This window comes from Brachyistius frenatus, unplaced genomic scaffold, assembly GCF_029030835.1.
Source record: "Brachyistius frenatus isolate BFR_SWC_R1_liver_20210118 unplaced genomic scaffold, ASM2903083v1 Contig_69, whole genome shotgun sequence".
In the NCBI taxonomy this organism is placed as follows: Eukaryota; Metazoa; Chordata; class Actinopteri; family Embiotocidae; genus Brachyistius; species Brachyistius frenatus.
The window spans coordinates 384,513-410,665 of record NW_027210668.1 but is presented as its reverse complement, the minus strand read 5'-3'; the positions used below and the strand labels follow the sequence as shown (position 1 = coordinate 410,665).

At 42.8% G+C, this 26,153-nt stretch overlaps 1 protein-coding gene across 1 annotated transcript; it reads left to right on the top strand.

Annotated features, from left to right (window-relative positions):
- Window positions 1-11,678: 11,678 nt before the first annotated feature.
- Window positions 11,679-15,242, top strand: tob1b (transducer of ERBB2, 1b). The gene is made up of 2 exons (XM_069707476.1): window positions 11,679-11,876; window positions 13,086-15,242. Exon 2 carries the CDS (start codon window positions 13,248-13,250, stop codon window positions 14,286-14,288), a length of 1,041 nt encoding a protein of 346 aa, XP_069563577.1. The 5' UTR covers window positions 11,679-11,876; window positions 13,086-13,247; the 3' UTR covers window positions 14,289-15,242.
- Window positions 15,243-26,153: the final 10,911 nt, after the last annotated feature.

Genomic DNA, 26,153 nt, shown 5'->3' with positions numbered 1-26,153 from the left:
AAAGTACAGATAAGAAGAACAAACGGTCACAGAGGAAAAAAGGGCAAACACTGCAGAGTTTGGTGTGAAGGGGAAAACGCTCACACAACGCAAGCGAGAGAATGAGAGAGAACGGAGGAAGAGATGGTCAGAGGGGGGGGAGTGTGTGTGTGTGTGTGTGTGTGTGTGTGTGTGTGTGTGTGTGTGTGTGTGTGTGTGTGTGTGTGTGTGTGTGTGTGTGTGTGTGTGTGTGTGTGTGTGTGTGTGTGAGGGGAGGGGGGTGCACAGAGAGGCATGTTTGGGTTCAGACCTCTCATTTCGATCGGGGCAAATTTGTGATTAATGGATTTTCACACTGACATGGAATCATTCACCACTTCCCCGTGACATTCTTCCCAATCTGTCGGCTCCCCTCGAGGCCGCATCTCAGTTCAGGGCCGTGGGTGTTTCTCCGCCAACGCTGCGGGTCGCAGCAGACGGTAAACAGTGCGCTGAGTAAAATGCCCAAAAGGACTCGGCTCAGACGGAGAAGGTTAGCTGTATATGCGCAAGCTTATTTAATAACACCCATATAAGCTGAAGCACACACCAAACGCTTACTACATGCATGCGGTGAACACTTGTTTTGCAGGTTGGACTGTAGTTAAATTTCTGATGGCTTGTTATACAACTTTACAGCTACTCAGTAGATTTCATATCGGCTACCAGAATTTTTAATCTTCATTGACATTAGGTCATTACAAAGAGTGTACAGTAATGTTAGCAGCTTTGGGAGGCTGTATTTGGGTATAATCATGTTTTGAAGTACACACTAACATTTCACGAGCTAATTAGCTGTAAACACTACAGCAGAGCTGAGGCTGAAGGAAGCCTTGTATTGTAGGTATTAGGTCCATAAACTGAATTATTAGATATATTAAAAAGCAAGATTACAAATCAAGGGAATGACCACAGTTATTACAATTTGGGGGCATGAAAGGGGACGAAATTTTGTATCAACCCATCCAATAGTTGTTGAGATATTTTTGTGTTGAGATGTTGCTAGAGAAAAGGTGAGGGGCAACCAACAGTGACGTCACCCATTGCTTTGTGAACGGCCGTTATGAAGCCTCGAGTTTGGATTTGGTCTGTCGCCATCTTGCCAGTTCAGAGCGATTTGGAGCCATAATTGACCATATTTGGAAGATCTGGGGGGGAGCGAGCGGTGGATCTGACTCGATCTGATTGGAAGCCACACAATATTACGTCCCGCCTGCTGATAGCCGAAACCCGACTGCACCACGGGCCTGTCAATCAAACAGACACGCCCCCAACAACACGGCTATTTGATGTTTATTCTCCAATGAGAAAACTAAAAAGCAGAGATAACTCATGGAAAAAATTTATTGACTTCGAATTTCATGAGACTAGTTGAATGGGAGTCTATAGAGCCGGACCCAACCTCTGGTGGCACTTGGCGGTATTGCAGCGTTAGGCACTTCTACATTGGCTTCATTTTTCAGACTCTGAAGCTACGTCCTCTTTTATAAACAGTCGACTGGACCCAAGTGGGCCGACGGATTTATTAATAAAATAAACATTTAGCACAAAAAGTCGATTATTTTGCGAGGACACATGTCGAGTTATGCCACTAATGATATGTGAATGACAACTGTAAATGAAAGCTGTTCAACCATGTGGTGAATCTAATACAGTAGTATTTACTACAAATCGTATTATACCAATAACCAGGAAGCAGTATCTCACAGTGGAAACTAAGCTCCTGGTGTGGAGACTGAGTCTTTGTGTCCCACTCGGCAGTGGATATTTCCCAACACCAGCAGCTTTGTGGGATTGACACAGCTCAGCTGTATTGTGGCGAGCACTGGAGTGGCCTTGTGTTGCTTTCTGTATTGTACTCATAGGAGGTGGTGTAACAAAGGGACACATGACGTTAGTTTTAGATGGTGAGAGATATAGCAGGAGGGGAGCTGACCCACTACGGCCAAATATACACAATTTTTAGGGCTTATCATACTCACAAACTGTGAGCAACGTGCTCACAGACCCAGATTACTTTTAGCGCTGTAACAGAAAAGGTAGAATCTCCACATTTGTAAAAGCTGTTCTTAAAATTGTAATGAAAAGAGAAGTGGAGTGTGCACAGTGAAGCATTTAATCCTTCGTGCCGACGTCGAAGAGAATTCTTTCAGAGGATGTAAAGAAAAAGTTTTTGGCTTGAGAGAAGTTTTCCAAAGGTCAGTTTTTCTTAATGAATAACACCCAAAGAAATGTTAATAGTTCCATTTTTTAGAAGTGAAATCTAAAAACACAGCTGCAGTCACCGCTTACGGCCAGAGATGGCGCCAAAGAGAGCAGAATGGAGATCTTTGAGACTGTAATTTTAAGGGGTTGATTGGCCAAGCACAAAAACATTTTTCCAGTTGTATTATTTGCTTTTTTGTGTTGGCTACCAAGATTCAGACCACTCTCACACGTTTGCAAAAATAAAAATGCTGTAGCCTGTTCGCTAAGCTTAACATCAAGGCAGATGAAAACAGCTAGTAATCATTACAGCATGCTAACCCACGCTGAAGCCACAAATGGTCCATTTCACATTACAGTTCTATTTATGTGGAAGAAATAAACAAAGTACAACAAGTTAACTGGTGAGCTGCAGAGGTGCTGCTAGTTATTTTTGAACTCCTTGTTTATTTTGCTTTGAGCTGGGCTAATTGCTCCCCTGTTCCAGCATCATATGTTCCCCACTGACATGAAAGTGGTCGATCTTTTCATCTGCTGCTTGTTAGAAATATTAAAAAAGTATTTTTCCCAACTGTTGAACTATTCCTTTAACCTCCAGAGGTATTCAGCCATGCAGATACCTTCAGTTTTTAAGTGCTCAAGCTTTGAGATATTCATCTCTGCCACCACCACAGTACAGCTGAGGGGAATATCATTTTTCAGGGCTCACAGCGTTGACAAATGGCTTGCCGTCGCTTTCAGGGACCGTTTTGAAGGAATATTTCTTCAGCAGAAAGTAAATGAAAACTTCATCACGACCCGGAGAAGTAAAACCAAAACCTTTTTCATAGGAAAGAACAGCCGATACCACTTAATGGTTTACTTTAATATAAGTGAACCGGACCTTTAAAAATGTAACAAAATGAACAACACGTATATGATTTACATGAATATGAAAAAAAGCATCTGAAAAATTCCCTCACTGTCCGATATGTTGACAGTATGACCATATGATAAGTCTAAATGCTGTTCATGGACTACTGTATGTGAAAAGTCTATATAACACAAGGCCTGGAACAACCAGGCTGAACAGAAAGTGGAAAAGTTCTCCGTCATCAGCGACATCACGGGCAGAGCCTCTGAGGAAATCCTCTCCTTTATCATTCAAGTGTACCGCAATTAGGTGTTTCCATTTATCATCGAAACCGACTGAATTGACCGTGTTGACTATTCACCCCCGAAGCTTTCTGATTACTGGGCTGAATTGCACCGAGGAGCAGTTCCCAGCCAAAGAGCAATGTCACAATTACTCTCCTTCTCCCATCCCCGGAGATTACAACATCGAGCTGCTGATGCAGTTGCGTACAGTACAGCGGCTCCTGAAACACTCGTTTTTCTGCACCACAGATCTTTTTTGTGTTCTCACGCTCTTTTTTCGCCCAGCCTATCACCTTTCTCCAGTTCTATCCAAGGGACATCCATCAGCGAAATATGGCTCCACCTTCTCTTGTTACCCCAACAGCACTGTGTCAGCTCTCAAAACCGGAGAGCACAGACTGCTGCTGTTGCTGCCGGTGGTGCTGGCGAGGTTACAGACAGCACGCTCCAACGCTGCACATTCGGAATCTATTCTCATCAAAATTATATGCCGCTTTCTCCAATGATTCACCGCATATTCATTGCACACAGCTCCTGAGTTCCCATTAGCATGTTTACAATAGATATCTGGAGAGAATTAGAGAGCAGCACTCATCATTACCCTCTCCACACATGAATGATCATGACTTCAGGCTCATTGTTCCTTCTCATCCCGGTCAGCTGTCATATCTCTCTCTGCCGTCTAGAGTCGTCTTCCTCCAACTCTTCAAAAGAAAAAAGAACCTCATTGCCATTTAAGAGATGAGAAAAATAGCACTTTAGTGCTACTCTAACTGTGGAAGTGCATGGGGTAATGTATAAGAATAGTTGCCATGACTACATTGACATCATTTCTGGCAAACGGAATTGAAGGCTTTCTCAATAGAGGATCTGTGCAAGTTGTGGCTCGGCATATACAGCTTATACATGCAAATGTTTCTGTTAATATCTCATGAAGGTGATGATGATGCATGGTGTTCACATAATCTGACATCATCCGCTGCAATGCATGCCCAGAGAAGGATCTCACCCACACAGATGAGGGGAGAGGACAGAAATCTGTTTTAAGGAGGGTGCAGCGGGTGCGGGGGAGAAGCTTACAGTCCAAATGGAAGAAGAGCGAGGTGGGGGAGGGGAGGTCAAAAATACAAATCACAATGACGGGGACAGCCTGCCCACTGTAGCACACTCCATTCAGTATTCATGGATGTGTGACACATTCCTATTGCAATGGACGGCTCTCACTCTAAAACCCATTCTATCCACAAGCACTGGCTTTTCATTTCAGAGCGTAATTGAATTTCTCAAAACGTCGATCTGACTGCGAGGGCACAGCTTTGCCATGTAGCGCGCCGTGCGAGCCAGGACGGCAGCAAAAAAAACAAAACAAAGTGATCTTGTCTCCGTGCCATGCCTGTGTTATTAAGCTTAATGCAACTCTGTTCTGTTCCGCCGGCTGATTCATGACACAGCACCCGGCATGCTAAACATAATCCTCCGACATGAAGCCCAATAGAGGAGCAGAATGGTATTTAAATAGGAGGAGCGCAGCTGATCCCCCTATTGTGTAACCTTCCTTCTCTCCCAGATGGCTTGATATGAATCTTTCCAGGGGTCAAAACATTGTAACCCGGCTCAAATATGAAACCGCTGGCTGTTAGGTTGCAGGAATACGCTCGTTTTTCCACATAAACACCACTCCATCCCTCTCTGCTGATGTATGGGAAGTAAGCTGAGGATCAGATTCACAAATGTCTGTGTTTGTCCATGCATGTAGATAAGAGAGTGTGTCTGGGGGAGGAAAGGAGGGGAGGGGGTGCAAATATGACCCCTGCTTATATTAATGACATTCCTGGCACTGGTGTGACAACGAGCTCTCCGGCCTCCCCCTGCCTGCCACGGCATTTGTAAACAACTCGAGAGGAAGCGGCACAAAACACTGGATCCCCAAGCTCTCCAGACTCCAGAAGACAGTCGTGTACCGCAGAAAAGACTCATTTTCTGAGCTTTTAAATGATTTTTTTTTTGTGTAAACATACGAGCTGCATATAAATCACTTTCAGCTGCTTTCATCATCGCAGTCAAGTGTTTAAAGACTTCATTTTTTGGAGTTTGAGCGAAGACTGGAGCAGGTGCTTGTGCATGTGTGCATGAAGCTATAAATTCCAGTGAGCAGCGTAATCTTAGATTACTATCAGAGCTCCTATGAATACTAATTGAGCATCATATCCACCTCCACCAGTGAGACTGTATTTCAACAACAGAGCAGTAAAACTTCTGTTCCAGGCAGGATCACATTTATTTAGCTGGTAATGAGAACTTTTTTTTTAAAGATACCTGCTCAAGGGAACCATGTGATTGAAGAGAGACAAAGAAGGAAACATTGGTCCATAAGTCTGCCAAAACTGCATATATGTAAAAGTGATTGTACTTTACACTTAAATTTTAAGATTATTTTACAAAATCTGTCAATTCTAGTATCCTGTTTGCAGAAATATGAAATAAAGGCCATCTGTTTTTTTTTTTTTCATTTTGGTTGGTTTTTGATTTGTTAGCATATTTAAAAGATCATTCTGAGTTATGACTAACGACAGCAAAGGCAGGAAACTGCTAGGCTGGTTCCTCCAGATTAATTCTCACACCTTTACTTTTCTTCATTACATTACATGACATTTCATTCAGCTGACGCTTTTATCCAAAGCGACTTACAATAAGTGCATTTCAACCATGAGGGTACAAACCCAGAACAACAGGAATCAAGAAAATACAATTTCACTGAGATTGTCGTCTGGATACGCTGCTCGTATTAGCGTTCGGTCAGCCATTCTGAAGAGCGGACCAACCAGCGACAAGAGTCTGTGGTTAAGCGTGTTTGTCCTTCTTCGCTGTGATTCACTCAAATCAAAATCACAAATCACACATTCAGTGTTCAACACAGAAAAAAACGCTCAGTGCCTCGTCACGCTGGTAGCGTTTGTAAAAAAACAACAACCTGCGCTACCATTAAAAACAACTTGTTCTCAGATATAAGTACACGGTGGTGGACATTTGGTGTTTGCAGCCGTGGCAAACTGAGAAGTCCCTGTGGAGCGTGAATATGTGGGTCGAGCTGCACTAAGCTAGAAAATTGCTAAAATTTTAGGTCAATTCAGATCAAACATCAAGTGAATATCTTCACAACCCGTACATACCTCCTGTCACTAAAAACGCTCGATGTTTATTTCAAATCGAGGTATTTTGTGCAGGTATTTTTCAGTGAGGTTACCTTATGAAAGATGAGACATTCTTCTTTTTACAAATAATGCTGAACAAACACCACCATTCACTTTCATACTCAAGTGTTTTGCTTTTGCAGCCTTGGTCTGTTGAAGTGGTAAATGTTCTCTACTAGTCCAAATGTCACATTATGTTTTACCACTCATCATCAACAGCTACAGTCAATACTCATCTACAACAGCAAAACGTGGCCGTTCTGTTGACCTTGTGTACTGTACTGTATACTGTGATTGCAATATCCCAGCTTCCATCTCCGGTAACTGCTCTACTGTCCAACTTACAATAAAAGGCAAACAATGTCCCTGAAACACTAAAAACCTTGAACTAATTGATTTTTTTTAAATTTTTTTGGTCACATAAGGATTCTGACTTGCAGTATTATCAGGTTTTAATTTGATTTAGTAAAAATTTGCAAATTTTCTTTGCACATCCTGAACATGTGCAACAATTTAACATTCATCTGGTGTTGATTCTTCACTCACTCCTCTTTTTATTTAGCTATGTTTAGGTAGCCAACGACTCGTGAGAGAAATATGTTGCCCTTGAGCTGTGAAATGCTACGCTATGTTCACGAGCTAGTTGCTAACTTTTTCTGTCGGATGTTTGGTACTGGGTGGGTAGCACAAAGTGGGTTGACCATAGTCTTTTATACTTAAAACAGCTGCCTGCATCTGGCCAACAATGATCCTGAAGAGAGCAGAGAGAGTAAACCAGGACAGTAGTTACAGACTGTGAAACCAAAACAATGAGCTAAAAGATGCTAAAAGGAACTGGAGAGTTGGATTGTATTTCTCTGTTGGTTCATCACTGTATGTGACACCTTTCTCACACACACACACACACACACACACACACACACACACACACACACACACACACACACACACACACACACACACACACACACACACACACACACACACACACACACACACACACACACACACCAAAGTAATCCATTGTTAAAAAATTTAGTAAAGCTGCTTTAGTAAAAAATAATTTAAAAAAAAAGAAGAAGAAAGCATGTTTTGGTGGCTGTTTTCTATCTACAATATATATAAAGATTTATGCTTCTGCACTTGGCTAGAGGTCAGAAAATATTTTAATGAAAGGAAATAAAGATAATTGAATCTGTCTTCAAAGGGGCACAGGGTTTAATGAAGAACTGCAGGACAGCAAAGAGCTGGTAGTTTGTTAGAGCAGCCTGTTCAGTTTTTGGCCTTTGCTTTGAATTATACTTGTTCATTTTCTGAGGAAAGACACAGCTCGCAAAAACAAAGTCCTACATGAGTTGCCATAACCTGGAATTGAAAAGGGTAATACAAAACTTGACTGCTTCTTCCTCCAGGAGAAGAATTCTGAATTTAAGACACAAAGGATGCCCGGATGTGAAGCTTGAAGGAGTGAAGTCATCTTCCCGAACACCGTTTGAGCTTTGAAGTTCACCGCAAAGACCGGGATCTAATAAATCTATGAGCTCTCCCGGTGTTAGTCAAATAACCAAAAGAAATGAACGCAGTCTGTGACAGCTTTCATTATACAGCATGTTCACATGAGCAGTGCTTTTGTGCCAGTTCTATTAATTCAGTGCACCAAAACCCAGAATCTTTCCATATAAAATGTGTCTTTGGAGCATTTTTTCATTGTTTACTCGGCAGTAAGCAAACAAAGTGTGGCACACATTCTTATTGTCTGAAGTTAGATTTAATCTCATCCCAAGTATTGAGCATGTGATGTTACACATTTCAAATTAAAAATCTGGCCTCATCTGGGAATTTAACAGCGCTCGTGTGCAGCCACAAAACCAGAGAGGAGAGAAAAGGATTTCACAGCTTTGTGAGGGGAGCGGTGAAAAATGTCTATGTGGACTGACTTCACTAAAAAATTTGCATGAGTCATACTAAAACATCTCACTTCATTAGCTATGTTTACCTCCAGGTTCCAGACAGGCAGACTCACAACAACAGGAGGAAACTTTCACCAAGCACTAGATCCATACTGTGGTGGAGAATAACAAATAAGTCATTGTTCAGCAGTGTGGGACTATTATTCCACCTATCCACCGCCAAAACTAACACTTACTTACCAAGTATACACAGTGGGAGAATGAGCAGAGGGACTGTGGACCTGCACATGCTATTTATTACGGTGCTGGAAGAACGTATTTCTTGCTTAACAGCGATGCAGCTGACTGCAAATTGAAACATGTCTGAACATTTGGTCATAGTCACACATTTCCTGTGCTTTCAGATGGGAAAAAAAAAAGAAAAAGAAAGCTGCCTTGCTCTAGTGGCCTTGGTGTGTCTCCAAGGCCCCCACGGTGTGTTTAGTTTGTGCTCGGGTCATCCATCACACAAGCTCCTCGTTGGTGGGGGACTCATCTCTCACCCCTGCTGAGACTCAATCTGGAGCTGGAAGAAGTCGCCATTGTGCCTGCAGCATCCTGCAGCCCTCCGGCTACGATCTGACTGCATTTTATTGCACTTTGTTTATGGCACTGGGATGTGGCTCGGAGCTAAACATCAACTGTGGCATTGATAAACCACAATCAAGAACAGGAGAAACAAATCATACAAAAAAAGGTCACCACTTTTTTAGTGTGTGTTTTATCAGTGTTGATGGTAAATGTAGTAAATTGAAGCAATAAATTCCTCTACAATTCTTTTTGGGAAGCAGCTGTTGTTTTTCCAGCACCAGCGTCGTCATTTGACGTGTATTTCTCAATACTTGCTATGTGATTAGGTCCCGCGTGTATGTTTCCTACAGTTAAAATGTCATCCCAACATTGCAGCGGATGTTACGGACGTGTTTGGCTAACTTGGATGTTCAGCTGTTTTTATTCAAACCAGAGCATACGGCTGAAGAAATGCAGCAGAGAGGCCGACGTTGTGGCTGAATTAGCTGTAAAAGATGATTTGACCGGCGGGGACCATCCAGAAACTGAGCTGCCGAGAGCAAACAGCGACTGTTGGTGCCTTTGCTCAAACTGCCGAGGCCCATGCAGTCGTCCCCCTCATGGTCAAACATGCAGTCGTCCCCCTCATGGTCAAACATGCAGTCGTCCCCCTCATGGTCCTTGAAGAAAGTTGCCGAGCAAAGGCAGAGCACTTCAGATTCAACAGAGGCTGAACCCAGAACATCACATTATATAGTTTTAGTTTGGTGCCTAGAAATTGTCCCATTTATAATGTAAATTTGATATTTCTTGATAAGTCCGCCTCTGGAAAACCTGTAGAACAGAATTAAAAAAAATGCCTCATGGAAATCTCTTTTAAAATGAGCCGGACCAAGTGAAGATGGGTTATTGCATATTGTCTATTAATTTATTTCTATCCTCAGTATTATTTATTACATTCTCAACCCTTTTCTATGAAAAATAAATCAGAAATGAATTTATTATGAAATGAAATCGAGCATTCGATGACTGATGTTCATTATCCAGAGGAAACTTAATGTAGAAATAGGGCAGTCGCAGCGCCGCAACTGACACGCAAAAGAGCCGCAGCAGCACAGCAAGGTGGCCGACACGCACACACAAGTCTAGCTCTCTGCTTTTTAGCTCTTTCTACTCCATACATCCTCCAAAAGCTATTTCTTCACTGCCGATATGACCGAAGGACTACGGCCACTTCGGTGTTTGCCCAAATGAATCGTGTACTTTGAAGTATTTATGCTAAGAGGGAAGAGGAACGTGTCCATTTTATTTTTCATTTCTGCCGTCATGATTTAGTGAGGAACACGAATTGGACAACAGACTATCTAAATGAATTAATATTGATTCAGATCGATCATATACGCCTCTGAAATAATACTGACCGCCCTGCTGTTCTCTCTGGGGAGCCTGTAAGTAGCTGGCAGCTCTCCAGAAAAAAAAAAAAAAAAAAAAAATCAGCTTTTCAATGTAATATTTACAGACATGGCATACGGCATTGAGTGGGTTTCTCTGTCAGGAGATACTTTTGTCTCTTGAGCCCGTCCCCACCTCTAAAGAACAGTCTGTCTACTCCCCCTCTCCTGCCCTGCCACCTCCCTCACAGCTGCATAATTCATGTGGCATTGTATTTATTGTGCAAACACAGTGCGGGAGCCCATGTTAGGTAAGAACAGTCGGTGGCGTCAAACACCTTGGGCCTGACAGGGGAGAGCTTAAAGCGCTGCACTGCACAGCTGTTCAAAACAAGTAGCCGGCATGCAGGCAGAGCAGCCGGGATCCGTTGTGTAACAATTCATTTTCACAATCCACAGACCTTATAATGAAGAGAATTTTATCACTTGTATACAGCCGCAAAAGAATGACAACATTTACACAGATGGCCATTATGAGATCTGTTTTGTTTAAAAAGTGCCCGGCACTGTGCTGTATCACCGGACACCGCTCTCAGAAAGGGAGTGCTGTCAGGGAGATATAGATACACAGCTACAGCTGGCTCAAGGGACATCAAAATGTCATTGGTGAGGAGTGAGGAACACAACCAGTGACAGGTGTGTCCCTCCCCCACGGTGGCTATTTGCTCTGTTTAACCCTGTAGTGGTAAGAGAGGAGCCGGATGTGATTTAATTTCAGTCCTCTCTTTGGCTGACAACAATAATTACACAGGCTATTCAGCATTATAAACAACAGAGTCTTTGCTCCGCCCTGGCTCTCTTGCACAACCTCTGAGCACAGAGGACCTTAGTGAGGACTTGGTGTCACATGAAACAGACATGTCCAGACATGTCAGTCTTTTACCCTTCAACCACGCTGGTGTTGGAGGTTTTTCAACAGAATTTCAGGAATCATATTTTGCCCCAAAGCTTTCAAATGGTATTTCAGCTGAAACCTGCCTCGAAAAGTAGTCCGGAGCACATGAAAGGCAAATCACTACCGTAAATAGAGCCCCGTGGTTGAGTGACCACGAAGTCATCCAATCACAGCCGCAGCTCGGGCGGCTGTCGGTGACGAAGCAGCGCTCGGCCAATAGAAACACGTTACTGGGTGTTGACCTCTGCGAGCCGCATCACCACGTCCTCCATGTCCGTGGCGGAGGACTACTATAAAAACAAACCAGCCCAAGTTTCAAAGGGCAGAGTTGTAAAAACTCCCAGGCTGTGGGGAGTTAGCTTGACAGCCTGTGAATTGGACTTCATCTAAACCCCACAGAAGCAGACTCGCCTGGAGCACTTCAGAGACAACGTTTTGTACATCCAGTAGAAAGCTGCTGTGCAGGTGAAACGTTTCCTGACTCTGGCTTGTGCAAGAAGGACCTGCGTTGAATTCCCATGTAAGTAAATCCCAACTTACCGTCGCCATAACATTCATTTCTCGGAGCCCGAAGCAGCCGTGCACGGCTTCCTTCCTCCTATTGAGTCTCAAACTGGGACGCTCGATGATCGTGTTATTGTCGTATATCCGGGCTTCAGCCACCAGTTTATTAAAGTACTACGTAGCTGGCTGTCGACCGAGGTGGATGTCGGCGAAGATAAAAGCGAATTTTCTTCTTCATTTTGCCGTTAAGCGTGACGTTGGCTAACTGACCGCCGGCTGTCCGTCGGCCCGTCTCTCGGCTCGTTGCTCAACGACGTCTCCTCCGGGTAACGAGCTGGTCGAGCTAAACATTAACCGTGTCTGACGTCTTGATGGCCGGCCTGCTGCGTTTCTGTTCACACCCTCCATTAAAGTTGGTCGGCTGTCACAGCCAACCGTCGAGACAAAGCGAGCCGTTTCTGTGCTCACTGCCGGTGTCGTCATGAAGCGAGTCTCTCTCTGTCCGTGGTGGTTCCTGTCCGTGGTGGTGGTTCCTGTCCGTGGTGGTGGTTCCTGTCCGTGGTGGTGGTTCCTGTCCGTGGTGGTGGTTCCTGTCCGTGGTGGTGGTTCCTGTCCGTGGTGGTGGTTTCTGTCCGTGGTGGTGGTTTCTGTCCGTGGTGGTGGTTTCAGCCTCTGAATGAGCATTATGTCACGGCAAGTGTCGTCGCAAGCGTGCCGGTCTACCTGCTGTAGCACCTGAATAACCTGGTTGGATCACTCGGAAGATAAAATCAAAATAAAAAAAACATTCTCCCACTTCGACGCACGAGGCAGGATTTTATTTTTTATATTTTTTATATATTTTTTATTTTTTTGCCTAAACATGTCAATGTGAGGCAATCGAAAATGCTCCTGGTGATTGACACCTGCCATCAGACCCACCGCCCTCCGCAGAGGTCAACCATGGGTGCGTTTATCTGTCACACTAGACCGCTGGGGAACACGGGCTCTGCTGACACCGTCTCTGAGTCAGTGGCCTGTGTTTATTTATAGCTGCTGATATTGTACAGCTGATATCCAGCCAGGCTGTGCCATAGGGGAGAAGGGGATGAGGTGGTGGTGGTGGGGGGCGGTGAACGTGGATGAATATTGAGAAATGAAATGTCACTGATTTGTAAAGATGGCTCGTTTTGGACTGTTTTAACAGCTTCGGGATCATAATACCTTCCCTTTCTTTCCGTTTCAGGATCCTGAACCTAACGGCGCTGCAGGACGGATATTCATTTTGGCAACAAGCACTGAGTTTTTTTCATTACACTGATCACTGCTGCCTTGGAGGTTTTTGCAACGCTCAAACAAAAAGCAACTCTGTGACGGTGTAAGAATCGCCCTCGCCACTGAAGCAGCTATGCAGCTTGAAATTCAAGTAGCACTCAACTTTATTATTTCCTATTTATACAACAAACTCCCTCGACGACGTGTGAATATCTTCGGCGAAGAGCTCGAGAGGCAGCTGAAGAAAAAGTATGAAGGTCACTGGTATCCCGACAAGCCATACAAAGGTTCGGGGTTCAGGTGCATCCATGTAGGGGAGAAGGTGGACCCTGTGGTGGAGCAGGCAGCCAAAGAGAGCGGGCTGGACATCGAAGACGTCCGGAATAACCTCCCTCAGGACCTTAGTGTGTGGATTGATCCATTTGAGGTTTCCTACCAGATTGGGGAGAAGGGGCCGGTCAAGGTGCTATATGTGGATGATAACAATGAGAACGGGTCAGAGCTGGACAAGGAGATCAAGAACAGCTTTAATCCTGAGGCCCAGGTCTTCATGCCAATCAGCGACCCCGTCGGGGCTTCCTCGGAGTCCAGCTCCCCCTCCCCTCCTTTCGGGCAGTCCGCTGCCGTGAGCCCATCCTTCATGCCACGCTCCACCCAGCCCTTAACCTTCACCACTGCCACCTTCGCTGCCACCAAATTCGGCTCCACAAAGATGAAGAGCAGCGGCCGCGGTAACAACAACAACAACAACAGCGGCAGTAGCAGCAAAGTGGCGCGCACTTCCCCTACCAATAACCTGGGTCTGAATGTCAACACCCTCCTGAAGCAGAAAGCCATCTCCACCTCCATGCACTCGCTGTACGGGCTGGGCCTGGGGCCGCAGCAGCCGCAGCAGCAGCAGCCGCAGCAGCAGCCGCCGCAGCAGAAGGCCTCTGCTCTCTCTCCCAATGCCAAGGAGTTTGTGTTCCCCAGCCTGCAGGGCCAGTCCAGCCCCGGAGCCGTGTTCCCCGGGGAGGGCTCCCTCGGGCTCGGCCCACTGCAGTACAGCAATGCCTTTGACGTGTTTGCGGCCTACGGAAGCCTCAACGACAAGTCCCTCATGGATGGCCTCAACTTCAGTCTGAGCAACATGCAGTATTCTAACCAGCAATTCCAGCCAGTCATGGCTAATTAAACTCATCATCCAGATGTTATTTATGAATGATGGTGGCTCAAAGAGAAGGAAAAACAAAAACGCACACTTAGAAACTGGACTTAAGGCTATAGTGTCTAGTCAGTGAAGCGCATGTGCCCAAGGGTGTTTTTACTGTGCCCCCTTGAGTTTGTTTCTACTAAAAGCTTGTTGTACAAACACATCCAAGCTTGGTTACTTCAATTCAACATGCATCATTGTTTTTCTTTTTCCTTTTTGCCAACCAAGCACAAATTTTTTTACTATGTTGAGAAAATACTCCCAAAAAAAAACAAAAAAAACTTCAAGCTTCAAGTTTTGGCCTCTTACAGTATTTTACAGGTGGTAAGATAAGGCTGGTTTTTATGAATTGGCACTACTAAGTGGGGTTACTTGGTCTTTTTCTAATTGTATAATTTAATTTAGTACAGAGTTTGTAAGATATCAGAGTATATATTGTTTCTATGACATGTTGTTGCATTTATATCTTTTTACTACTCCAGTGATCTGTGATGGCTGCAGCAGCTTTTCCTTATTTTTTCTTTTTTTTAAAGATAATTGTTAAAGAAATCCATCTTTAAAAAAAAAAATACATCAAATATTCTAAAGATTGTGTACAGAGTATTCCTTAGTGGTGGAATTCAAGTGTAGGAATATTTGCTTTTTCTGAGAGATGAATTGTATTTTCTGTTAAGAGGTTAAAAAGATTTTGCTATACTATGGACAAAATGTAATCGTATGAATATTAATTTTGTACCTACATTGTGCAATACTTGATAAAAAATACGGTATAACAAAGTATTTTGAGTCAGTGTCTTACATGTCAAGAGGGACTGAAATAGTTTATATTGTTAAGTTTGTATTAAATGCTTAAAAATTATATGCTTGTCTTTATTTTTTTTAATTTCATATTTGCACCCTGGTCTTTTTAATAAAATAAACTCCAGTTGAACATGATCTGTGGGAAGCGGACTTATTTATTACTTGTTTAACACTGACTTCTCTTTAATATTTAACCAGTGTCGGTCTTTGCCAAACGGATGATGTTGTTTGTGAGCAGATATCGGTGTTGGTCACGTGACTCGGTGTAGTGGAGGCAACATGAGGTGAAAACCACGCGTGATATCTCATGAACTGTAAACTCTGGATGTGCTCAGACCTTGAACGCAGCGGTTAACGCCGCGGCTGCGCCGACAGGTGGGGGGGCTGTTCATCATCCGTCCTTCCAGAATGATCCGTCGCATAAATATAAATCCTCACCCGAGCCCGTCTTTGTTTATTTTAAGGCAGGTATGTGTTGCTGTGGGAGAAAGGCAGCAATCAAACTCTGTGTCGTGAAGCGGAGTTCAGAACGAGCCAACCGTTCAGAGCTTTTAAGACATAATCACATCTGCAATTTGGTATGACTCAAAGGTCGGAGGAGGAAAATAGCTCGTGTGTTGCATGTTTTAAAGGACAGCTCCTCTCCGCCTCGTTATGCACACAGAAGTGTCATTAACACTGAACAAACGCAGCCACCTAAACACACCTCGGAGCTTGTTTTAGACGCTCATACAGGACTGTGTTATATCGGTGTTGATGTCCTGAAGCTCCTCATCCAGAGAACAACACTGTGGAAGCGCCCTCATGTATTTATTTTCATTGTGCATGTTCTCTCATTCTGGGTTTTGCTTTATATGTAAAGAAATCTACATTCAGTTGCAGCGTTGTTGTATTTTCAACGCAACAACGCCGCGTTCAAATTCATCCTTCGATGAAAACACAGAACTATCATCAACCTGCCTTTCTAAGGTGACATTGAAAGATGGTCCGTACCGATGCATCCGTGTTTAAGAGACATGTTACTGTTGATGGTCGAGATGGAGCTGATTTTAACATTTCAGACAGTTTGGTAGTTTAATAGTGTTTCTCAACCAAGGGTTGGTGTCCCTCTAAAGGGCATTATTACATCTGGAAGAAGGGAAAACTAAATTTTCTTTTAGGATTTTCACTAATGTTTGTGAAGTATTTGCATTATTTGGGCCTCAATTCTTTTTAAAGTGAAACCATCTGAACTGTTTAAGGGGAGAAATCACTTTTTGGTTGAACTACGAACAACTCTCAGACATGTGAAAGGTGAAAATGCTCCAAACAAACTTCCCTTTATTGTGTAATTTCTTGCATTAAATTATTATATTCAAATTAAGGTGAACTCTTAACTTTTTCAGGTCCTTTAAAACTGAAATACTCACTTTGAGAGCAAGTATGTCAAATTTGTCCTCATCTCCAGTACTGTAGTAAATGTACTTAGTTACTTTCCTCTTCCGCATTACAGTCTGGTCATGTGCAGCAGGTGTGGACCGTCGTGACAACCTTAAGTAGTGTGAGATGCTTGTGTGTTTCTGAATTCTGTTTGCGTTAATGAAATCCAAATCTCTGTTTAGATTTGCTGTGGCAAATAAATTGCTCAGAATCCCCGGCGTTGCAAATTAATTCCTGCGGGGCGCGGGGGTGTAGCTCGCGAAAGGATTAGAGAGAAAAGCAATTTTTGCTAGTTGCAGATCCTCCCTCGTGGGACAGAGTCGCGTTGAAAACATTCTCGGTTGATGTTGTGAGTGACGTCAGCGTCTCTGTTGTGGAGACACTTCGCTCTTTGCTTTCATAACTAGTTTCTGTCACATGACACGCCCCTTTTTTGGGATCAAACTAAGTGATACTCGTCAGTAAATATTCTTATCCAGTCAGTTCTTTTTATTTATTTTTTTATTTCTGGAACTAAATAGTCCACTTCACATTGTTTACTGGGTCGGCATGAACCAGAGAAACTATTGTAGCCCCCAGCTCAAATAGTTTTCAGAAGGTATTGAAGTCTGTCGAGGCCTCGGAGTCCGAGGGGAAAACAATATTCAAAACACACACACACACACACACACACACACACACACACACACACACACACACACACACACACACACACACACACACTCAGTTCCACATGACCACCTCAGCTCTCTGGGATAAACAGGCCCACAGATGGTCCGGTGTCACACCAGCTGGGAGACTCCCAGGGTGCGAGGTGTTGCCTTGCTGTGACTCCATCTTGTCCGTTCCACAGTGTGCTCTCCCTCTGCTTCAGAGCAATACATTCCTGACATGAGCTTCATTTATTACTCACAGGTCCTCATCGCACTGTATCTGTCACACGCCTAGCAGTGTTTGAGCGCTCTACATGCCGGACTTGTATTTGTTTTGAAGGGTGTTTCTGAGCCGAGGCGAGCGCTGCAGTGTTTGGAGGTGATATGAATTCCATGCTACGAAGAATAGAGGAAGCAAAGAAAGGTGGAGTTTTTATAAATACCTTACAGTAAAAACAGTGTGGAAGTTTAAGGCCAAGTAAAAATGTTTTCACTTTTTTACTGGGCATTCGATAAGAAGATATTCTCATGCCTGTATGCTAAATACGAAGCTGACAGGCAGCCCAGCTTCGCAAAAACACCATCCACATTTCTCTAAAGCTATAAAGAAAAGCTATGAACACCTTTTCACGGTGGACATTTTGACTTGTCATCGTAGGGACGGCGCAGGTGGAATTAATGATGGCTCAGCTCCATTTAGTGTCCCGATGAGCAGTGAACCAGCATGCACAAAGGCAGGACCTCCCTTTAATACACCTGTTCTACAATGACAGGCCAAAATGTCTGCTGTGAAAAGGTCTGTCAACAACTGAATACCTACTTTTGAAATGTTTGCCATAAAGTTGGACATTAAAGGAATAGTTAGGGGACCTTTTGGGAAATGCAGTTATTTTCTTTCTGTACGCACACACTGGTGCTGCAGCCAGTTAGCTTAGCTTAGCATAAAGACTGAAAACAGACGTATACTGTAAATTATGGTTTTATAAGGAGGGTAACCTCATGTAGTCTTGTCCCAGGGACATATCAGTTTTCCTTTTTGTTTTGTTCAAATTAAAACTAATGGGACATAAGATATTATGTTTGAGTTGTTGGAATTTGGACAGAACCGGGCCAGCTGGTTCCTCCCTCTCCTCCTGTCCTGACGTGCTAAGTGTTGGTTTGGAGGAGCTTTATTATTACCAAACACACCTGAAAGTGATATCCGTCTTCGTCTTCATCCATTTCACAGCAAGAAAGCAAAACAAGCGGGATTATATTTTTTTTTGATTACATCTCTCATAAGACTCAAATTCTTGAGAGATGTAATCACTACTTCCATAAATATTTTTGCTTTAGTCTTTTTGATGAGATAATGTCACTTATACATCTTACTTAAATAATTACTCAACAAGTGAAACTGCAAATAAAACCACCAGTAGAATTGACTTTAAACCTCCGTTTGAAGATCCAGTTGGCTGCTATGCTCTAAAACCGCAGTGTTTACGAGACAAAGGACAAGAGTGAGTCATCCTAAAGTGCAGCTGAAACACTGAACTGTGTTTTAACACAGTGGTGTGAATCACAAGGCTGCCAGCAAGGACAGATAGGTCCAAATATTTCAGCACAATGCCAGGGTACAAAGAGAGGAGCTGGGAGGAAAATGTTTTGGACTGTAGTTGATGCCAGATGAGGGTTTTAAATCAGTTGGCCAGAAATGACTTATGAACAAATATCACACTTTTTCCATTGTCAATATGTGCTATACTGTAGGATTTGACCTTGATCAACACTGTCAGTTCTATACCGAGCCTGCGATCAGAGCTGTTGCTGTCCTGAACGTGAGGAGAGCACCTGTTCCTGGTTATTGAGTTTGGCGTGTACAGTCTGGCGGTGACATTTCAGAGGCTCGAGGGCCAGAGATACCGCCACGCGAGCGGGAAGCACATCTGCATTTCAAGGAAGCTCAACATTTCACTTGATTCAAATAAAAAAAAATAATAAAAAAAGACCAGAGAGAAGAGAAGATAAAGAGGATATAAAAAAGCTCCATCCAGTCTGTGTTATTCGCTGATAAACCCGGAGCTGAGACTTTAATGAATACAGGCTGCGCTGCGTTTGGCCAGGACAGAACCTCAGTCAGCCGCTGCTTTCAAGTGCTGCCAACTCGTTTTAGTGGGGATCATCCATTCGACCCTATTCTTATTCCAAGCCAGACAATCATTCAACCTAAAAGCACCACATCTCAGCAATATGGAGTCATAATCCATATTTCATTGTGGCTCCATAAGCCTGAGAGGGAAGAAAGGAGCCGAACGTATTGTTGCTGTGGCACTTTCTCTCTCCTGCTCTGCCTCGCTGTTTGTTTTGGTTCGAAGGCGCAGTTGAAGGTTACAGTAACGAAAGGGTGTTTCACACTTCAATAGGTTTAAAAATAGACCTTGCAGGGTTTCTGCGTCATCTTAGGAGAATCCTCGCCACTCATACATCCCCCCCCCCCACCAGCCAATCAGGCCTGACTCCACTGTAGGGACTGCTCTACAGCATTGGAACAATTATTTCCACTCTCATCGGCATCATAACCTGCTCTGACGTGACGCCCAGAGAGGAATGAATACCTTTTTGAGGAACCTGGGTGGGTCACTCTCTGGAGTTATGCAGAGTACGCTGCCCTCTTAAGTCAGAGGTATGTAGAGAAGCAGGAAGAGCAGGCAGGTCTGCAGGAAGACAACTGTGAAAGATAAAAAAAAGAAAAAAGACTGAGACAAAGGAGGGAGATACAGAGATGTTTTGCAGACTACATTAATGGCAAGCCATGTAGCCATGACAACACATTTCCTTCACCTTTTCATGTTGATAATGGCTCGCTGAAGCAGAAGGGAGTGCACTAACTGTTGAATTAGGCCCGGGCAATTCACCAAGGCAAAAAAAAATTAAAGTGCACTGCAAATGTCTTTCCTTCACAGGTATAACCTTTTTTTATTAGAATGTGGGAGGCTCAGAAAACTCTTCAGGGTCCCCCAGGTATCGGCTCCTATACATATAATCAGCGGGAAAAAGCAGGGTCAGGTGTTTCTATAGAGTGGAGATAATGGGGATGAAATCTCTGTACTGCAGCGAGGCGTCAGATCTGTGAGCTATCGGAGTTTGTTTTATCTCCTCTGCCTCAATTATTATAAAAGAAATGGGGATTTTATGTGGCTGGTTTTTAACTGTACTTATACAGTCAGCTGATTTCAAATGACTAATATGCAAATATTATTTCCATTCCTGTCAAATAAATCAAAGCCAAGCTCCAAGAATACAAAAGGTTTACTTGTGACTACTTAAAAATGATCAGTCAATTAATCAGTTAGTTCACAAACAGGAAATGAATCAGTAACTTTGACAATTGATTAATCACTAAAATCTCAGAATAAACCACATTATTGAGTTTGTAGTATACGAGTACATCAAATACAGGAATTGCTCCTGTTTTATATATTTGTAAATTATATATCTTACTATATATCACATATTTTTAAGGCAAAACATGGGCTTTTGGACAATTGTGATGTACACACATCCCCAGATTAAAACCAAATACATTTTTAGTTTCAGAAAGTGACAGTTTATTTAGTGAGATAAATACCTTGTGTAATGTTTGCACTGCATAGACATGTTAAGGCATGTTTCAATACAGCTGTACAGACAAAGAAATGTGCGCCACCTACAGAAATACACAAGTCATTCAGACAATCCTGAGGAGGGAATACATTTGTTGCTGGGTGCTCTGCAGTAAAAGAGAAGCCTACAGGTGAACTCCAGGCATTAAAGTTGCAATAATAACAAAGGGAATTTTATCTGAGGTTTGAACAAACATTTCCTCCCTTTGTGTGATTCTTTGATATTTTAAAAAGCCTCATAAAGTCTCAACAGTACAACAAGATTAGCTGCTAGCTTCTGTCATGCAGTCTAATCTCTCCTTTAAAGATTTGTTTCATCAACCCATCTATATCAAGTTCTTATCTACTGTAGTTTATAATTCATATTCTATCTCCTATCACATTTTATAAAGTTAAACACGATTTGTTTTATTACCACTACAACTCCAATTCAGGTTTTTCATGTCATTGTAAAGATTTTCCACTCACACTGTCTTCTAATCCCAAAGTCACCGTCTTCTTAGCAGAACTCAGATATTCCCGTTTCACTAATGTTGTCTCACCAGTGTTAAAGCTGCACTGATTCATATTTTCATATTAACAGTGGGTCAGATCGCTCATAGAGACAGACCCACAGAAAGTTATCACCATTCTGCAGGTTCCCTCAACTATACAAAGCATTTTAGCCCCTTGCAGCTCATTGTGTTGGTTTTCCGTCCTATAACTTTTACTAAAATTGATATTTTAACATTAATAATTTGATGTGGTTGTCTATTGTTATATTGACAGCACAATGTGCACAACTAAGTTTTGCTCTCTTTTTGCCCCATGGTGATTTTGAAATGTAAATAAACTTCAAATTGAATTAAACTTCTGTTTCTGTCACCGCTCCCAACAACACCATTTCCAGCACTTAAAAAACCTTGGGTACCCTGTGCCCGGTACGAAACAGCAAACAGACAGTTAATTGATAGCTGGTGAACATAGCGCCGCGTTTAGCACCCGATATTACCCTCAGGAGTTGGTGGAGATAAAAACAAATTGTCAATCATCAATGCTGGAATATTGGATGTTCATCAGGTGGTCAGAAACATGGATGTAGAAACAGGCAACTCTTTGCTTTAACTATTGGTGTGCTTCAATTTGTGCACTTCCATTTGTACACTTAAAGGTTAGTACACTTACTTGTGTAGTGTGTGAACTTCAACGGGGTCGTGTGTCACATCAAACACAGCTGTTCTCCACTTAACGGAAATAACCGTAGCATTTAAATGCATCACCAACCAACATGTCTGCTGTCTTGGTTTGTTTATTTTACCCAGAAATTTATGTTTTTTCATCGTTCTGTTTCATGCACACAATAAACTTCTATCTTACAGCAAGAAAATGGACAGAGTAAAAACTGTACACTTCTGAGGGGACGTGTACAACTTTTATTTGTACAGTTTGGTGTGCAGGCTGCCAAAGTAGGTTGGTGGTCCTTCCCATTCCTCAATGTAACTATGAAGGTATCCATTGAAAATAAGAGGTACCAGCGATCCATACTCAAGTTATAGACGGGTACACCAACCATGTCTGATTCCAAAGTTGATCATGGTAACAAACTTATACACTTAAAATAGAAAGTATAAGTCCACCAGAACACAATTAAGGACACAGTCTGAGTTTTCTGGTTGCAAGATAATTTACTCTTCATGGGGATCGTTTCTTCCATAGCACGTGGTTGCAATAAAAATGGAAATGCTTCTTAAGTTTTTAGAGAAGCTAGGATATTGTTTTGGGAATAACTTTCTACTGTTGAATTTTTTTTTTTTAAATGCTGTGAAAACCACAAGCTAAACTCCCATACATTCATACATACAAACATTCACACCTATTAAAATGGCGAGACAGCAAACATCTCCGACACCAAAACCATCTGCGTGACTCGGTGGCTACACAGGAGATACGTGTGCTGACCTCTCCTGTACTTTACCACAGTGGTGAGCAGTGTTTGTATGATTTCTATGGCCACATTGATCCATTAAGTTGGTGGTATGTTTGAAGACACCCGAGCGTAGAGGAGGTGATGAAAATGGGTTTGGTGTAATACATCTCTCTCTCATTCCACTCGGGTATCTCTCCCTCTCTACTCCCAACTCATCCGAAGCCCATCATTCTCTCCGGAGCCTGGGAAGTTTCTCCTGTATTTGATGTTCCCCGTCTGTGTAATTTAATCTCAGTGATTCCCTGCAGCTCTCCCCGACCATAAACCTCCGCTCTAATAATAGGAAGCCCAGGCACAGTCTCCTCTCTAATCTCCGCCTCTGTGTGAGGATGTTTGTGTGTAACTGTTCTTGCTTCTGCACCATAGAGATAAGACTGCATTTGTTTTGGCCACTCTGAGACCAGTCTAACTTTCACTTCCAAATTGCAATAGTGCTACAGCATCAGGGGAGAGGGGTGGTTGATATAAGGAAGACCAAACCCTTAAACCATTCATGTTTAGTGCTACTTTGATGCTGCTCTTCAGACTTTCTATTGTGCATCCTATCAGGAGACTGATAGGACACAAGTGTGTGCCACCAGTGTTAAGTGCAGCATTAAGACATGAGGGAGGAATTTAACTGATTAAACAGTTATGAAGTGGGTCTGTTAGCTGTCAAAGTTCTGTCATGCAGCATGTGTCTGGAGCAGCCTGCTTCCCACATTCAGCTGTGGCCTATTTTGGAAAAATCACAACATGTCTTCCAAATGAGATTTCCTCATGCATTCATTGTTTTGTAATTCACAATAAAAACGAGGTGGAGGCTGAGTATTAAGGCCCATCACAGCTGTTTGGATGTTTTTATTTTAGTCTTAGTAAAAGTCTGATCTGTTTACAGAATTCTGTGTGTTTTATTGCAGAGATTTTTCACAGTCACACAGTAGGATATTTGCAGCACTGACATTATTCCACATATACGTTCCCATGTACAACGTGACCTCTCTAAACAATAAAGTGGCCCACAAAAATTTGGCCGTAGATGGTCAAGGCAGCTTCCATGAGTTGCTATTTAGATAAATTATCATTAGCATACATATAAACAAAATAAATAAATAAACTAATACAAATATTTGATCAGTTACACACTAAATATGGACAATTTGGAGCCAAAGTCCACTTTCAAAGTATGTTCGGCATTTTGTATCTAAGCAGGGCTACAGTTAACAAAACAGTATTTTGATTACATTTATCTGCAATACTGTACATGATATTATTACATTGCAATACATGAACATTTTCTAAAACACCCACACAGATCATTACCTGGTGAGAACTAAGCTTTTTAGAACAAGGTCTTGGTAGCTATCCTCAAATTATTAGCGTTGTATCAGTCCAAGTAGGAGTCAAGTGCACATTTAGTAAGATTTTACATTGTTCTTGTTTTAAAATAGTAGCTGGAAACATTAAAAAGTCGGACAGAGATAATATCTGCTGATGTTTGTGGCCAAGCGTTAATTAATTAATTAGCCAGCTACAGCTAATAAAATCAGCTGTATGCTAGCTGTGTTGGTCAATGGCTTGAAGTGAGGAGGAATCAGTGGCCCATGTTTAACTTTGATTAAACATCATGATTTTGAGGGGTAAATGTGCCACTGTTAGAACTACCAAACTACCTTTTTTCCCCGCTGTAGTCGGATACTTAATACAATCAAAAGCAACAGTAGCTGAGGGTGGTGGAGCATGGTTGGTCAGTTCAGCCTTTTAAATGACTTCCAGCATGTTGGCGTTGTGCGCTGGTTGCCATGTGTTTCTATATGTGGCCTCAGCATGGATGTAAACAGAGGTACCAACCAGGATGACTCACTGCTGGAGAATTCCTCTCACCGATACACAGAGGCCGGTGTGGTCAGTTGCTCCGGGGAGTATTAGTATTTGCCCTGCCTCTGCATCTGCTGTTCACTGTCATGATTTTAGTAGGTGATGGACTGAGGAGAGATTAGGAGGACACATGCGCTGTAAAGACATGAAAGCTGCCTGTTCCTGAACGTAATCAGTGTTTTCTCTTGGAATAAAGCAAGTGAGGTTGTTTGAGTTCTGATCGCAGATGCAGTAAATCCTAAATGTGAAGACTTTGCCAAAATACTTTTTTGTTTGTCCATGCTGAGGCTCCATCGCCCAACAGTCATGTTTCATTTATGGCCCACATCAAAATAGATGCGGCGCAGTCAGCTCCTGCTTCTGTCATATTTCTCTCAGAGCAGATCGGGGCTGGGAGATCTGCGCTGCACTTAAAGCAGCCTTCTCCCACGGTTTAAATATTTCACTAGCAGAGAGAGTAAATGGCATTCTGATGCGCTACACGATATTCAGCGAAAGGTCAAGGTGGAATGGAAAGATTCACATCTGTGCCGTTTTTAGGACTCCTCAAGAGCAAGTGCTGCTGGGAAATCTGTCGGCTGGAGTAACATCAGCCTCAGATCATTGCTCTGCGGGTCGATACGGCTTTCATTCCACTTCTCCAGCTCCGAGCCTCTCTGCAGTATCGACCCAGATGATTTCTTCTTCGACTTGTGGCCCTGTGGATGTCCAAAAAAATCAGCGAATGAGCTTTTAACGTTGCAATATAATTATATATGCTTAAAATATCTGTCACATTCGATACACCATCGTGTTGCTAGTGCTAACAATTGACGGTGTATGAGTCTGCGAATTCACAAAGGAACTTCAGTGCGTATCATACTTTGGTATCTATCTTTTATGACAAGAATATAAATGTACAGAAACTGAGATTTAAAGAATGCACTCTCCAGCGTATCTTTTGTCAGCTCCACAATGACGTGAACTCCTTGACTCCAACTGCATGGTTTCAGTTACTGACTGTTTTGCTCTGCTGTATTTCTCTGATTCCTTAAAGGCAAATGTTTGACACACTCAAAGGATGACGCACATTCAAGGCCAACACTTTTCGTCCCGCATGGTTTGGATTAGAACATTTCAACAACAACACGTCTGACTGCTGCTGGAAAGCACAAGGGACATCGTTATTCAGGAGTATAACAAGTGTGCTGCTCTGTAGAATTATTGATGTGAAGTGCAAGAAGTGAATTTGAGTCCTAATTCAACAAGGAGAGATCTTTAGGAGTGGAAAACGGTTTATTGAAGTAAGGACAGTCTGAGGTTTAGACTCCGATGATCCTAGAGCGACGTCCTAGATGGATGTAGGAGATCGGACAGGACAGGTGGTGGAGCGGAGTATATGGATTTGGAAATTTGTGTTTATGTGTCACTAAATCATAACATACGACATCTCAGGGCACTGAAGGAACTTAATAAATCCCACATGAGCGACAGCTGGGAAGAAAAACCTCCTACAGCATGAAGGAAAAGC